At 40.7% G+C, this 14,964-nt stretch overlaps 1 protein-coding gene and 1 long non-coding RNA gene across 3 annotated transcripts in view; both read left to right on the top strand.

The window, feature by feature from the left end:
• Positions 1 to 14,964, top strand: part of LOC310682362 — a 599,763-nt gene that overhangs the window by 413,302 nt on the left and 171,497 nt on the right. The window lies entirely within an intron of this gene.
• Positions 362 to 12,915, top strand: ARL14EP (ARF like GTPase 14 effector protein). Of its 2 annotated transcripts, XM_083442754.1 has the most exons (4): positions 362 to 951; positions 7,510 to 8,006; positions 9,331 to 9,461; positions 10,207 to 12,915. In XM_083442754.1, the coding sequence occupies exons 2-4, from the start codon at positions 7,584 to 7,586 to the stop codon at positions 10,433 to 10,435; spliced, it is 783 nt and encodes a 260-aa protein (XP_083298880.1). In that variant the 5' UTR covers positions 362 to 951; positions 7,510 to 7,583; the 3' UTR covers positions 10,436 to 12,915. The 2 variants fall into 2 exon arrangements, with proteins under 2 accessions (XP_083298880.1, XP_083298881.1); XM_083442755.1 differs by lacking the exon at positions 362 to 951 and having other exon boundaries at positions 7,379 to 8,006.

Raw genomic sequence — 14,964 nt, 5'->3', positions numbered from 1 at the left:
GCAACTGCACTTGGAATGCTGTGTACAGTTCTGACAGTACACCTCAAAAACATTATTGCAGAGCTGGAACAAATGCAGAAAAGGGCAACCAAACTTATCACGAAGCAACTTCCACTGACTGACCCAGAACTGACATACAGTACAATCTCAGCAATGCAGCCCAATCGTAGTCAGAAATAGGTAGGTCTGAAATCACGTGAGTTATGTTTGGAAGAGAGCATTCTCGCGAGACGTGACACGAAGTCGAAGTTGCTATGTTTTCATAGCGCGGGGAAAGGAAGAGGGGAAGTTTGCTGCGCATGCGCCGCTGCTAAATTAGCTTTAACGTTCATTCAGTTGACCGGAAAGGGAAAAGAGGACTGTTGAACAAATGTTGTAGAGAACGAAGGTGCACATTTGACGCCTCCACTCTCTCCAAAACAAACCGACCCGAAGGAGCAAGCGCCTGCCAAAAGCTTATTGGAAATACTCTTTGACATGGTAGTTTCAAGTGGCTGGTCTTCTGCTGAGCCGTACATAAAGGGCAGAAAAGCGCGACTTTCCTTGTTAGGGTCCCTCACTGACGGAGGAGTACACGTCGTGCCGAACTTCTGCCTCCGCGGCGGCAAGACTTCAACGAGCAAAGCTCCGCGCCTCCCAACAAAATAACCGCGTGCTTGGAAGCCTCGGCCAATCTCGGAGAACGCGCTACGACCACACGGCCCGTCTGAACTGAAGGCTGCTTTTGCCTTTCCACTCCTCTTGCCCTGCACATGGCGGACGCCCTCCAACAAGTGCTCGGAAGCCGGAAGTCGTTGTAGGGAATCTGTGAGGCTGCCGCTTTTTCCTCGCGGGCAGCTGTTTCCTTCCGCCGACGCGTCGCTGCTTGGGCCAGTCGGCTTCATGGCGGCCACGGGCGAGGCGAGCGCCGGGGTGGGAGCGGGACAGGGCCGCAGGAGAGCCTATGTGAAGGTAGGCGCCGGAGGAGGAGCGGGGAAGCCGTAAAGCTTTTGCAAGGATAATGCTGTTTCCCCACGTGCGCGTGATTTTAACGACGTGGGGAATGTTGGGAATCGCTAGACTTATTAGCGCTTCTTAGCCTGCTGTGTTTTTAATTTGTCGCAGTTATACGCCGCCTTTTGTTCCAAGGAACTTAAGGCGGTGCACATGGTTCTCCTCCCCCACTTCATCCCCGCAACAACCCCGCAAGATAGGTCTCCCACTGAGCTGCACGGCTGAGCGGGGACTCGAACCCAGGCCTCGCACCAAGTCATAGACCTGCGCTGTAACCATTGCGCCACGCGGGATCTCGAACGGCTTTGAGTTTCTCCCCGCCCCTATTTATTATTGCCCTCACAACAATCTTGTGAGGTAGGTTAGGCTAGGAATACACAACTAACGCAGAGTAAGATGCATATACAGTATATATATATAAAGATGCATATACAGTATATATATACGTGCACTTTGAAATTAAAAAAAATTAAATGTTCTGCTGCTGCTTTTTCACACAGAATGTTCCCTGGAACATAACTTTCCCCCCTGTTAATTCATAACTTGGAAAATAGCCTTGATTGGGGTCAGTGGTAAATTGGAAAAAGTTCACCAAAGGTAGAGAATGAGGTTATGTAGATGGAACTTGACTGTTTTGACATATCCTCAGTAAATAATTTTCCCACAGACTTGAAGGTAGGCTTGCCACTGTCACATTCGGTTGTTTTTGTGCATTTTCCGCTAGTTTCTCATGTTTCGCAAAACAGACTGTGACTGACTCTAGCAATATATACATGTCTGATATTTTGAGTGTCACAATCACAGGCTCGTTAAATATATGAAGGAAATACTGTATTGGCCCAAATATAAGCCACGCCAAATAAGCCGCACCTTTAAAATTGGAGGGGAGGATACCCAAATATAAGCCAGTATGCTCCTGGCTGCACACTGGGGGGGGGGGGGGGGCTTGCGTTGCTGGCTGCCTTCCTTTCCCCTTCCTCACTCTCTCCCTTCCCGGCCTTGGCGGAGAGGATGGGGGACTATGTACAGGCACTGTTTTACCCCAGTTCCTGGCTGCATACCATAAGGTTGCGAATATAAGCTGCACTTTAACTTTTCAGGGTCGGAATTTGGGGGGAAAGTGAGGCTTATATTCAGGCCAATACAGTGTATAGTTGTCTAAATCTGTGTGCTTGCAGTCTCTTAGAAAGGGCCTTCATTTGAGTAGACAAATGCTTCAAGCTGTTTTAGTCAATTTAGCCACTTCACTTTTGTGGGACTAAGATGAGAGCCAGTCTGTGTTTGTAGTTCCACTAAATACCACATTTATACATTAGAGATGTGCTAACTATAAATGTGAAAAACTCAGGAAACATTGATACTTGTAAACTGCTTAAAAGCCACCTTGGCAATTAAGCAGTATATAAATTAAATAGTAAATTACAGCTCTTTGAGGGTACATTTGGTCGCAAGCCCAGTTTTGTGCCATGCAGCCTATAGCTTTGTGGAGATGATAGGAAAATCATGCAAACAGGCCTGTCCCCTTGTGTTGAGGAGCCTATTTTTCTTCCTCACCTACACCATTACATTTTCATAGCAATTGAGCTACTGACACCAGATCAGGACTTGTGGCACAGTAATTTAAAGCACTCTGGCTGCAGTACAAAAAGCAAAAATCTGTATGCAGCTATATGCTCTATTAGGATTGCCTCTTTGTGTTATGAATTCATGTGCTTTATATGCTTTCTGTATTTTGTAAAACTTTTTGTACATGTAACATCTGCTTTGCTTTAATATGTGTTGTAGCACATTTGCCATAATTGCTGGCTTCCAGGTTACCTTTAGGCATATGTCCAGAGGTACAATCAGTAATCAGTGAAGAGCTTCTCCCTTCTTTCCCCTTTTCTTGGTGTCTTATGATTGCCTGGTTCAGAGCTGTTTGCAGGAGTTTTCCTTTCTTCTTCTGAGCATGCTCTCTATTCTACTGCATCCTCTAAATATGACCTTGGTAGGGTCCAGGTGATGGGTTTATACATATTTGAACAGTGCTTTGTTACTGGTGATTATTGTACCAGCCAGTACCTCCAAGCACATTCAGAGTCTGTTTCTCTTTCTGCTGAACAAGTGCAGTTTGCCTCAAGAATGAAAGAAAAGCTTATAGGGCAGGTGACATAAACTGTTTGGGCTCTGCGCTTCTTTCTTCTAAGAAACTGAATGCTGCTACTACCTCCACTACAAGTAAACAGTGCAGAACTTAATAACGTAACCTCCCTCACACAAAAATTCCACTCTCAATACATGGTGCCAGCTAGTCAGCAATGCTGTCTTCCAAGATAATATCCTCAGCAGAGCTGGTGGTAAACCTGTGATCCCTCCAAGTCTTGTTGAATTGCAACTTCCATCTTCTGTTACTACTACTATTATATTTGTTTGTTTATACCCCGCCTTTTTCCCTTGACACGAGCTCACAGATAAAATAAGAACAACTAAAAACGGCAGGGGGGTGTCATTAAAAAATTAAACATTAATAGAACTAAAACTATGGATGGGCAATCACAGACAATCACAACAAAAACAGTGTGGTACCCATCTCCTCATTACAAACTGTCAGTTTTCAAAAGCATGCTGAAACAAGAAGGTGTCTGGCAGGAGGACTCCTAAGAGGGAGCCAGTCTAACATCTCTTGGGAGGGAGTTCAAACTCTGAGAACAGTCACTTAAAAGGCCCCCTCTAGGGCTGATAGGTATTGTAGTCCAACAACATACTGAAGGCCACAGGTTCTCCATGCCCTGCTGTGTAGGGATTAAGCAGACCAATTCACTCTCATCCTCTATCCCCACCCCTTTTCCATATTTTATTTTGCAACTTGTATTCAATGTTCCATGGCTCTTAAGTCCTCATTAGGCTGTGTGGGTTGGAATTGTTCCCTTTGGGGTTTTTTGTTCTGTTTTTTAATGTTTTGCTTGACTTGTTTGCTGTTGGCCTTTTCACTTCTGTGGCACTCCCATGTGCTGAATTTCTGAAGTGGAGAGCCTTTTCTACTTATGTAGGCTCCTCATGTAATATAGAACTCTAATCTCCCATGGTTGATAAATGTGCAGAGGGGAAAAACTCCTGAGTAGTTACTATATGTCTGATTCCTGGTTCATTAAACTCCCTCCCCCCTCTCAGTCTCCTATCAACAGTCTGTAATTCTAGGAATTGTCAGGCCATTTCGCAGTTTAAAAATATTTTTCTTAGTGTTGAAATGTATATACTTGCTTGGGGAGATTCCCTTGAGTATGTAGAAACAACTGATTTTTATTCATTTATTTTGATGGCCCAGTTGTGCTCCCAAACACAGAGGTATTTGATCACTTGCGCTCACTATTGGAACAAGTGGGAGCTGCAACAAAAGGTTGCAGTGTAAAGCTAGCCAGTCATGTCCTGTTCCAAAATGCTTATGTGAAAGCTCAAATATAATGCAGAACTTAAAGCAGTTGCGGAAAAGGAGTAAAAACTGAATCAACTGCCATGTGAATGAAGCCTTAGTCAGTGGATGCATTGACCAGTTTAGCATCCTGACCCAGCCCCCTGCTTCCCAACGCACTGACTCTTCAACATGTATCGTAAACTATTTAATTTAATTTTGTTTTTATTTAAATTCTGTTTTTCCGTCAAAAGGACCCTCAGTCAGCCTCACTAAAAATAATACAATTACATACTGTATCATAAAAAATATTTCAAAGTAGTCAATAACAATGCATTTGAAAGAAATATATCCCATTTATAGCTGCAGAAAGTATGACTCTTAATATGCTCAACATCCATAAAGCCTGCCAGCAGAGAATGGTCTGGCCACCTAAAAATATTTCGTTGAGCTAGTGAGAATTTTTCCAAGCATCATCATCCCAAGTGCCTTGCTAAAAGTTGTCGCTTGACTGCTCATTTTCCCTGCAGCTCATTTCCCTGTCTCTGCTGGCACTCATTCCTCTTTGCTCCACAGTGAAACTCCTATGCTCCAGAGATCATGGGTGCAATTTGACAGTTGCATTATTTTTCTAGCTATGACCTCCCTATTTTCCAAGGCAAAGATAGCTAGACTAGTACTGTGGAGGGTGAAAGGGAGGAGGCAGCTGTGCTGGGTAGGGTGCAGAAGTAAGTTTGCTACAGTTTGCAATTTGGTTAGTTTCCTAGGAATAACTGCCAGGAAAGTTGACATGTGACAAATAGCATCTGTCACCTTAGAGCTAATTCCTACAAATGCTTCAGCACTTATGTGATGCCAAAGTGGTCAAAAGAATACCCATGCACAATAAAGAATCTGAACCCTTTTGGTATTGTGTGCTAATGCACACTCGCCTGAGCCTTTCAATTGTGTTGAAGCATTTGTGCAGTTTGTTCCACCCTGGTTTTGCCTTGGGTGGTTGATGAAGACAGCATGATGCCATGCTAAAGAACACTGAAGAAATCAAACACAGAAGAATCTGTCCATTAAAAATGGAGTTGTAGGAGTGTAGAATTACAAGCCTGTTCTCCAGAATGGAAAATGTAATCCTGAATTTGCTGGTATTTCTCCTCCTACTCTTTCATCTTGTTACCCTGTCCTGCTGCTGATGGTGTAGTGCCTTCTCCCTTTTAAAAAATTCTTTCTGTAAACACCAGCAGTTGTTGCTTGCTTGCTTTCTAGCACCACCTGCCATGGTTTTAATGAGCATTTCATAGGGCATCAGCAGTTTAGCTTAGTTCCACGCCAACAGCAAATTAATGTAATAGTCTTGCCATCTTCTGTTCTTACAAAAATTTGCTGCTATCCTACCTTTCTTTAAATGTGAGCAAAACTGAAGCGCCAGATGTTGCAACATTCATCAGGGTAAAATATTGCCAGTAACAACATTATTCAAATCTTGATCCTGTCATTTTAAGCAGGGTCTGACAGCAGAAAACAGTTTTGTACATCTGTTTCTCTATCCCAAATGGGACAAGGTCTTCAAACTAGTAAGATAATTTTTTTAAAATAAGCAATGTTCTGTTGGAATCTGTGGTGAATTCATGGGAACTTAAACAAACCATTGAAAGCCTAAGTTCAGTGTTTAGCTGCAGAAGTGAATTGCTTGCGCACCCATAATGCAAATGCTTGCAGAGGTGGGAACATGTTGCTCTCTGTGACATGTTGCTGCGAAGGCTTGAGCCTGAAAAGAGAATGCAAAATGCAATATTTCTTAAGAAGTAAGACAAGAAAAAATGATAGTGTCTCCAGCTGAAGTATCCTCATATGATTTCAGTTTAGATATCAAAATAAATTCAAGAAGACAATAGAAGGAATATACTGGGACTTTTGAGAGCAATTCCATCATGCCCTCTTAAAAAATTTGCTCTAGAAGATCAGGAGGCATTCAGTGCAGTGTGAGAGGCTGCAGCCTGAAGAGAAATTTGGTACAGACCATGTGTATAATAAGCACAGTGCTCTTTGAATTTTGGCCTCTGAAAATAGCCGAAACAAATGCCATAGCTGTGCCAATACTAAAAGATGTCTTAAAAATTATCCTAGTTCTGAGTAAAATCTCAGTTTGGCCTTTTGAAAAACTAGTTCGGACCATGGATCGACACATGCACATGTATGACTCATGGAGATGGAAAACAGCAGAGGATTTTAATTTTTTTTTTCCTACTCTGATTTGGAGCTTGTCTGCAAATTTTAGATATCTGCAATGTTACTTCTTGCTTAATAGCTTCTGCATATATGCTTTGCTTCCGTCATTCTCCTTGCAAATTACTGGCTTTTCCTTCCGCTTGAATATGAACTGCATTAGAAAATCTTCATAAAAACTGTCTTAAGGACGCTTCCCTCCTCCTCAATTAAAATAGATAATGGATGTGGTCTGAAGGTGCATCTCTAATGTGGGAATACTCCTGTGTGTATCCTAGTATAGTCAGAATAGCGTGTATGAGATGCCTCGTACAAAGACACATGTTCTAGCTGCTTCTATCTACAAATCTTACATTTTACACAGGAAGATTCCCAAGAGATGGGCTTGAGAATACTTTCCCAAGGACATCTACTAGATTACTACTATCAGTATAATTTTTATGTTTAAATCATGCCCTGAGGTTTCGAAAACATTAAGATTGTTGCATCAAATCTGTTAGTAGACCCTAGGTAGAACCTTGATTTTTGAATTTTTAAACAGCTTGACATTTTTGGTTTTGGACAAATGAAGTTGAACTTATTTTCTGGAAAGCTCTGGATTCATAATGCCAACAGTCACACTAATACAGATAACTGTTATTGGTTTGGCAGTCTTACCAGTGAGCAGCCTGAAGTCTTTGAGGAAGTCAGTGCCACTGTAGCTCTTAAAGTACCCTTTCATTGGCAAGGAACACCAATCCATCTGGCTTAACTTTCAGCTAGGCCAAGCTTCCTTTTGTATCCAATCAGCTGCATTGTATAGTTCAGCTGAATCCTTGAACATCCATATTAGGTTTGCTTTTATTTTGGGTCTAGTTGAAAGTAAAGGTATGCAGCATGAATCTCATTTCCTTCACTGCTTTCTCCAGGCTAATCGTAACAGCTGCTAAGGACGACAAAGACAAACTGTAAACAATCAAATATATTGTACTGGTCAAGTAAAATGGATCCATGTTCAGTAGGAAATCAGCTGCAAGCTAGCAGCGATTGCCATAAAACATACTTTACCTGTCACACTGGATTCAAGACTAAGCAAGAACTATCATCAACTGATCTGTTACTCCTTCAGCTTAGGACTGGGATAACACTTTCAGAGAACGATACAATCTGCTTCCATCATGCTAAAGTTTACCTTGATAGGTATGAAGACTTGCAAAAGTCATGCTGTGATCCTTTTAATATGCACAAAAAGCTTTCAAGGAAAAACTTGCATGCAATTGACATAGACGATGCAACTGTTCTAAGTGCCAAGTTTGGACGGCAGTTTATACCTGGCTGGAAACTTTGTCAAAAATGTACACAGATAATAAATGGAAGTGCAGAGGTTGATTCTGAAGACCGTCAGCGAAGGAGACTTGATTCAGACGTATGTATATGGGATAATTTTTTTCACCTATCTATTGGACTTAGGCTGCAATCTTATGCACACTTACCTGAGAGCAAGCCCCAGTGAAAATGCTGTTCCTTAATTCTAAGCAATTGTGCCTGTGGGTTGGGCTGTACTTAACGTAGAGCATCACTAAGATAGCTATTATAATTAATTAATTAACCCTCGGGTACTAATGGTATGCTAAACACTGTGAAATTTCCACATGTGTGGTCATCACTTGATAAGTGCAACATGAAGAATTATGTGAAACAGCCATCGTTAGTCAAAACTTAACAAAAGGCACTCTGATATAACCTCACATCATCTCAAATGTAGTAACTGGCAATAGAGCATTAATACATCTAGTTGCAGTTCCTCACATGATATGTTATGCATATATGTATGAATGTGCCCTAAACAAGTCTAACGTGATTAATGTGGAAGAGAGAGCAGGGCTTGACACTAGAATGGTAAAACTGAGTAGAAGTGGATTAATTCATAGCCATGTATAGGAACCACGGCAGTCTTTGGGGAACAATGAGGTCTAGTCTACACACACAACAGAGCAAAGTGTAGGAGTTCTGATGGGATTGAATCGATATCATTCTGCCCCCTTAGAACTTATTTCATCACTTGATGGAGGGGGGTATCTATTCCTAGCAATAAAAAGCAGCATGATGGAAGATGTACTTTGAAATGGAAGTTATTCTCCAGTCTTCGTCTAATGAAAACATACAGCAGTTAATTTTTTAAAAGGTGAGGTCAAGAGAGAACTGAAAATATGTCCTGTTTACTTATTAAAGTAGGCTTTCACTATTTCTGTTTCCATTAATTTGCACCATTAGATATATACTCATATCCCGCTTACCTGCTCCACAAGAAATTGCCATTGCTTTTTTACTTTCCTAGTGTTACTGCCCATTTAGAGAGACCTTACGAGTGGTCAGGTGGCTAAGATGTCATAAAATTAAAATACGTGTGTTGGGGGAGAGGGATGCTTTGTGCCACAGCATACAGCAACCACTTGTTCACATTTTTTGTATTAACCTGTAATAATCTTCCTTGACCAAGAGCATTTGCTGGTGGATACCCTGTTCATGTAGACAGGGATTGAGGGCATCTCAACCTTATCCCCCTTCATATTCATGAACTGAGCATTTGAAGGCAATGACACTCAACAGGTTTTTTTACATTTGGCCCCAGCTTTGAGCCTCTTTTTATCTAAGAAGTGACAGCATTCTAATTGATTAGCAAGCCTCTGGCAGTGTATGCATTAAGCTTTGCATTAATAGTTCCAATGAAATTGTCTGTATCTGTTCAGGGACGTACAACTAAGGCCTTGAAGTCCTTACAGTTTGCTAATCCAGGACGACATTCTGAATTTGCCCCAGAAGCAAACAAAAGGGAAAAAAGAAGGCTGCAGACAAAAAGCACATCCAACAATTCAGACAGGTGAGCTCTTTTCCTCCGATGATTACACTTATCCTTGCTTTCACGCCCTTGGGGGAAAGTCTTTATTTGCATCTGGACCATGCTTCAAGTCTGCTTAAGTAGATAGAATCTCTTTTCATTCAAGTGCATAGAAATGGTGTGATAAAAATCCATTGTAAGGCATGGAAAAAACCTTGAAGAATAAAGAATTGCCACACAATAATGCTGTTGGAGCATCTGAATTAATCCACAGAATAGCTAAAAGGTGACTGATCCTGCCTTTTCTGTTCCAAAGTGGTTCTGAACAAATCAATTCTGTACTGAAGCAGGAAGGTGAATGTTGATTAGAGTTGTCCACAGCATCAGTAGACTCCTTTCAGATATAACATGTGATCACACCTTAGATAGTAATGGTGCCCTTCCCCAAAATTTATGTACCGTACCCTAAAACATTGTGTCCACCGTTGCAAAGGGAAAGAGAAGGGAAACAAAATTGCATAGCCTATGGACAGACGTGACAACCTGTTGCATGGACAGACTCAACAATGGACAGACCATTATATGTAATGGTGCCTCCCTAGAACCTAAACTTGCCCGAAATTTATTGGCAGTCTCTGTGGCTAATGTAATGTATGGCTTTTGATTCTTGGCATAAGATTAGCCAGAGCAAATTCACCTAAAAGTAGATTTAAACTGAATTGCCAGTGACTTAAAATGGAGTCCAGTGTTACAGACTGCTGTTAATTCTGCTTTCTTTCTCCTCCAGGCAACTCATACCAGCAAAGAGCAAAGTGTACGATAGCCAAGGACTTCTGCTTTATAGTGGGATAGACCTCTGTGACTGTCTTGATGAAGATTGCCTAGGATGTTTCTATGCTTGTCCCAAGTGTGACTCCAGCAAGTGTGGACCTGAATGCCGCTGTGATCGCAAGTGGCTATATGAGCAAATTGAGATAGAAGGAGGAGAAATTATAAGGAATAAGCAAGCGGTATAGCTTACACGTTGAATTCAAGTAATGAGCGTACATGCCAAAGGTTTTCACTTACAAAAATGCATAAACTTTGTTCAGATTTCCAGTTAGTGTTTGAAGTGATATATGAAAGTTGTGGCTCAGAGTTAATTTCCCCTTTTGGCACCCTTACAAAAAAGAAAATCTAGAACCTTATTAATGGGCAAGTGGATTAATCAGAACAGTATTATGCATTTTGCACCATGTACTCTGTAGAAAAGATGCATTTCCCAAGCGTCTCCCCTCTTTTCACCTGGGAGTTTTGCCCATTTCAGAAATGTGACCATTGATTTCATCACTTTAATTGCTAGAAGCCAAGAGCAGTATTAGCACATAGTAGATTTGTGATTTGATAATGATGTTGCATGGTGGGTAGAAGATATTAACAACAGAAAAAAGGCTTTTTGAGAAGATGGTACCACTTCAAAGAATAGTATTGGACTGCTTTGAAATATTTCCGTGTTTTTGTTTTTAATCTGAATACAAATCTATCTTGTGTTTTCAGCAGTATTTCACTGATGAGGAGAAAATAATAAACCAAAGATGTAATCTCAGGTAGCAGTTCCATTATGGGTTTGTTATTTGAGAACTAGATATTTGAGTCTCTAGGCAGTCGGACAGAGAATTTCTAGGATGAATGACAACACAGTCCCATTTAGCCTTTAAGAATATGTGCAAGTTAATTATTTGAATTTGGACATTAGGAGCACAAATGGGGAACCAGGAGTAATGTGTTTTATACTGCAATCACCGATGCTCTGCATAAGGATATGTACAGAATTTATTTTCAGTAGCAATTAAAAAGCTGCATTTTCTTGCAGGGCCATTTTCATAGTTTTGACCCCATATGCAATAAGAATTGTATCTGTGTAAATTAAACTTGCCCTTGAGGATAGATGACTTTCCATTTGAAAATGATGGTTAGGTGGTAAAATGTGTAAGACTTAAAAAGTTCCTGTTAAGTATTATCCTAGGAGTTTTGTTTGACTCCGCCTGTGTTCAGGAATTCATCCTGTTACCTGTACTGTCCTAGGAAGGCAAATTGTGTCATGCAAAGCAAGAAAACTGCATAAGAGCTGGTGGATTTTTGTCCCTAAATTCAGGAGGAGATGGAATTGAATCCATAGTCCTGAACCTGGAGTTCCATGACTGCTCTGAGGGGCCCACATGGAGCTACTCCCTTATCTGACATATAAATGTTTATTGAGGGGCCATGAGGTCTGAGAACATTGGAGTGTATCCAAAGAGCCTCTGGATTAAGTCAATTGTGTCTTTACAGTATTTATGTATAGAAACCATTTCATTATCAATTATGATTGCATTTTTTTACAGTTTGCAAATGTCTGTACTTTAAAAGGCTTAAGATTACACCTTTGCTGGGGCTGCATTATATCTGACTAAATTGGGCATTAGCAAATCATCTTGTAAAGAGAAATCCACAGTACAAATGGTCATTAAATTTAAAATTGCTTCACTTGGTATCTTTTTTTTAAAAAAAGCATTTTTCTATCTAAATCAACTCCAAAGCCTCAGTATGCAAATAGCTTTATTGGGACCAACCAAAATGCCACACAGTCGTTTTCATAGGTCTTTAAAAAGGTATTACCATACTGTGGCTTGTATGAATCAATACAGACTTAATATTTTTTTTAAATCCCGTAAAATAACTTTAGAATACTATGTGCAACTTTGCTTGACTTGATTGATTTCATATGTTATGTAGTAAAGTTCTTACAGCTATGTACAGAAAACTAGCCATCACCTAAAACTGTTTTTAGAGCCTGCCTAACTGCTGGCAAGTGATTTGAACAGATGGATTTTTTACTCTCCCTGCAAAGTGGCATTCTGCAAAGCTTACAATAAAATAAAAGTACTTAAAGGGAAAAGTTTGGCACCTGAACAATGACATACATATATATGGTTTTATCCAAAGCTGTCCAGGTGCGAGCAGAACAGACTTCTAATCATGCAATCAGAACTTCGCTCCTGCAGCCTCTTGCAGGCTCTCAAAATCTGCTCTGTGGGTTTGAGGAACCCCCGAGCAAATTTGTGGAATTGTAGAAAGGCGTAGAGGAAGAAGATATTATGCTGCATGAGCTCACTATCAGTTAAAAAATTTGGATACTGGCAGATAAATAGCTGCAAGTCGCATTGCAGCATGCTGGAATATGAAATCCTCTTGAACTTAAATTTCTTAGTGTTGACATCTACCGGCACTAACAAAATGTGAAGCAGCAACGCAAATATTGTGTTTGTCTAATTTCTTCAACAAAAAATTGATCAAATTTACCCTCGAATGCTTAGACGTGTGTTTCAGTGGCTAATCTATTATAAAATGTTATACAGTGTAATGGCTAGTATGTATTGGTAATATATTTTTCTTTTCATTTTGATATAGGTATGTATTGATAATCTGCTCCAGATATTAACATTAATTAAACTGAGGTTGCAGTTCTGTGCACAGATACTTTGGTCAATTCCATGAATACTAACAGATAGTATGTACTGCATGCTGAAGTGTTAATTTACTTAGCCCAAACTTATTACAAAACAGAGGACTACTACTCATTCATTTTGTTTGTATGCCGCTTTTCCACCAAAAAAAATAAAAAATGCTCACAAAAAAGGAATGCATTTCAAACAAACACTACAAAAACAATTTAATAACAGCATAACAAAATAACATAGTAAGTTTCATAATAACAGCAAAATAATAACATGAAGAAACCACATTTCAATGCTATAAATATAACAAGATGACTTAAGCAGCACAGCATCCAATAGCAAAATTAACAAGGGGGCTTCACAGTTTTCCCTTAACTCTAGAAATACTCCTCCCATTATATTACTCATCACCTTATTCTCTTGAACTTTGCGCCACCTGTACAGTTAGAGACATGTACCTGCCTTATTATCTCTTGAATCTGAATCAGAAAGTCTGAGGTTAATAGATTTAAGTGCCCTCATAGTGCTAGAGTAAATGAGGTTCTTCCCCATGTAGAAGGGTGATTTGTACCAGGGAGCTTGGGCAGTCTGTCATTAGATGGCGTCAGATTCCTATAATACAAAATTTTGTGGGATTATGGCTGTGCTGATATTTTCCTAGGCAGTGACAAGCAAAATAATAACAACAACACACGTTTCCTACCCTTTTACAAACCTGAGGCATGAAGCAAAATGTACATACAGTGGAAAAGTTTATACAGATAAACTTTTGTATGAGAGGGGGGTATACCTGGGAGAGAAGAAAAATGTATGTTTCTGGGGTGGGTGGGTGTGTATGTGTTGTCTCTGAGCAGTAAGAGGAGGGGCTATCAACGTGTGGCTTCTGTGTATGTGTCAACTATGAAGGAAGGGCGAAATGTATATGGGGGTGGGGGTGAGAGATGCATATGTGCCTGTAGTTTGTGTGCAGGGAGCGGGTGCATGTGTGCAAGGGGGTGGTGGGCCACCTGGTATATTTTTCCTGTTACTGGGGAATGTGCCTTGTTATTAGATAGCAACAGCATCACTGATGGGAGGGAGTCTATACTGTGTGATCTCCACAGTTAGGACCAGCAGGACATCCTTTGAGAAGCCTGAGTTTTTCCAGGGGAGAAGAAGCAATTACTGTACTGTCTTAAAATTTGTAATGTGCCCACTAGTTCAAAAAAGGCTGATAACCACTGGTTTACAGAAGCAATTCATTTTAAAACCATAACTTATGAAGCAGCTTGTTTCTATAAACCACAGTGAAGATTAGCCACAGTATAGGATTCTTAATTCTGAAACGAAAGCTTCGGAACTCTTCACCCTGACAGTGGGAGAGAGAGCAGTGAGCTCAAGGCTTGTGTATGTAGCAAACCAAACATTGCCAATGTTTATGTCTGACCATTTGAGCCATATTAGGCTCTATACCGTTGCCCTGAATAGAGAGCTGTGAACAATACAGTGGTGCCCCGCAAGACGAATGCCTCGCAAGACTGAAAACCCGCTAGACGAAAGGGTTTTCCGTTTTTCAATGCACTTCGCAGGACGAATTTCTCTATGGGCTTGCTTCGCAAGATGAAAATGTCTTGCGATTCTTGCGCTTTTTTTCCGCTCCCCACCCCCTTTTTCTAAGGCACTAAGCTGCTCATAGCCTTTTAGCAGCTAATCCGCTAATCCCTTAAACCTTTAATAGCCGCTAATAGCGCTAATCCGCTAATAGGGTTGCTTCGCAAGACGAAAAAACCGCTAGACGAAGAGACTCGCGGAACGGATTCTTTTCGTCTTGCGAGGCACCACTGTATTAGGCTGTATCTTCACAAAATTGTCCTAAACATCTGAGATGATGGCCTCGAAAGGTGAGTTTAATATGAATGGGCATTATAATTTTACAGGTATTTATTTTGTTCTGTTTTATGGTGAACTTTGCTAGAGATTTCTTGCCATCTTGGGCCTCAGGAGGAAGAAAGGAGGCACAGTTACCTATAACCCCTAAACACAGTTGGATTTACTTATGAGTAAGCATGCATAGGATAGCACCATAAGGC

This window comes from Podarcis tiliguerta, assembly GCF_965153285.1.
Source record: "Podarcis tiliguerta genome assembly, chromosome: 1".
NCBI classification, from domain to species: Eukaryota; Metazoa; Chordata; class Lepidosauria; order Squamata; family Lacertidae; genus Podarcis; species Podarcis tiliguerta.
This window is presented reverse-complemented; position numbering and strand designations above follow the sequence as displayed.

Coding starts and splice junctions, on each gene's coding strand:
- ARL14EP (XM_083442754.1), top strand. CDS start 7,584: ATGGATCCATGTTCAGTAGGAAATCAGCTGCAAGCTAGCAGCGATTGC. Junction 8,007..9,330: donor GAAGGAGACTTGATTCAGAC/GTATGTATATGG, acceptor GTATCTGTTCAG/GGACGTACAACTAAGGCCTT. Junction 9,462..10,206: donor ACATCCAACAATTCAGACAG/GTGAGCTCTTTT, acceptor TTTCTCCTCCAG/GCAACTCATACCAGCAAAGA.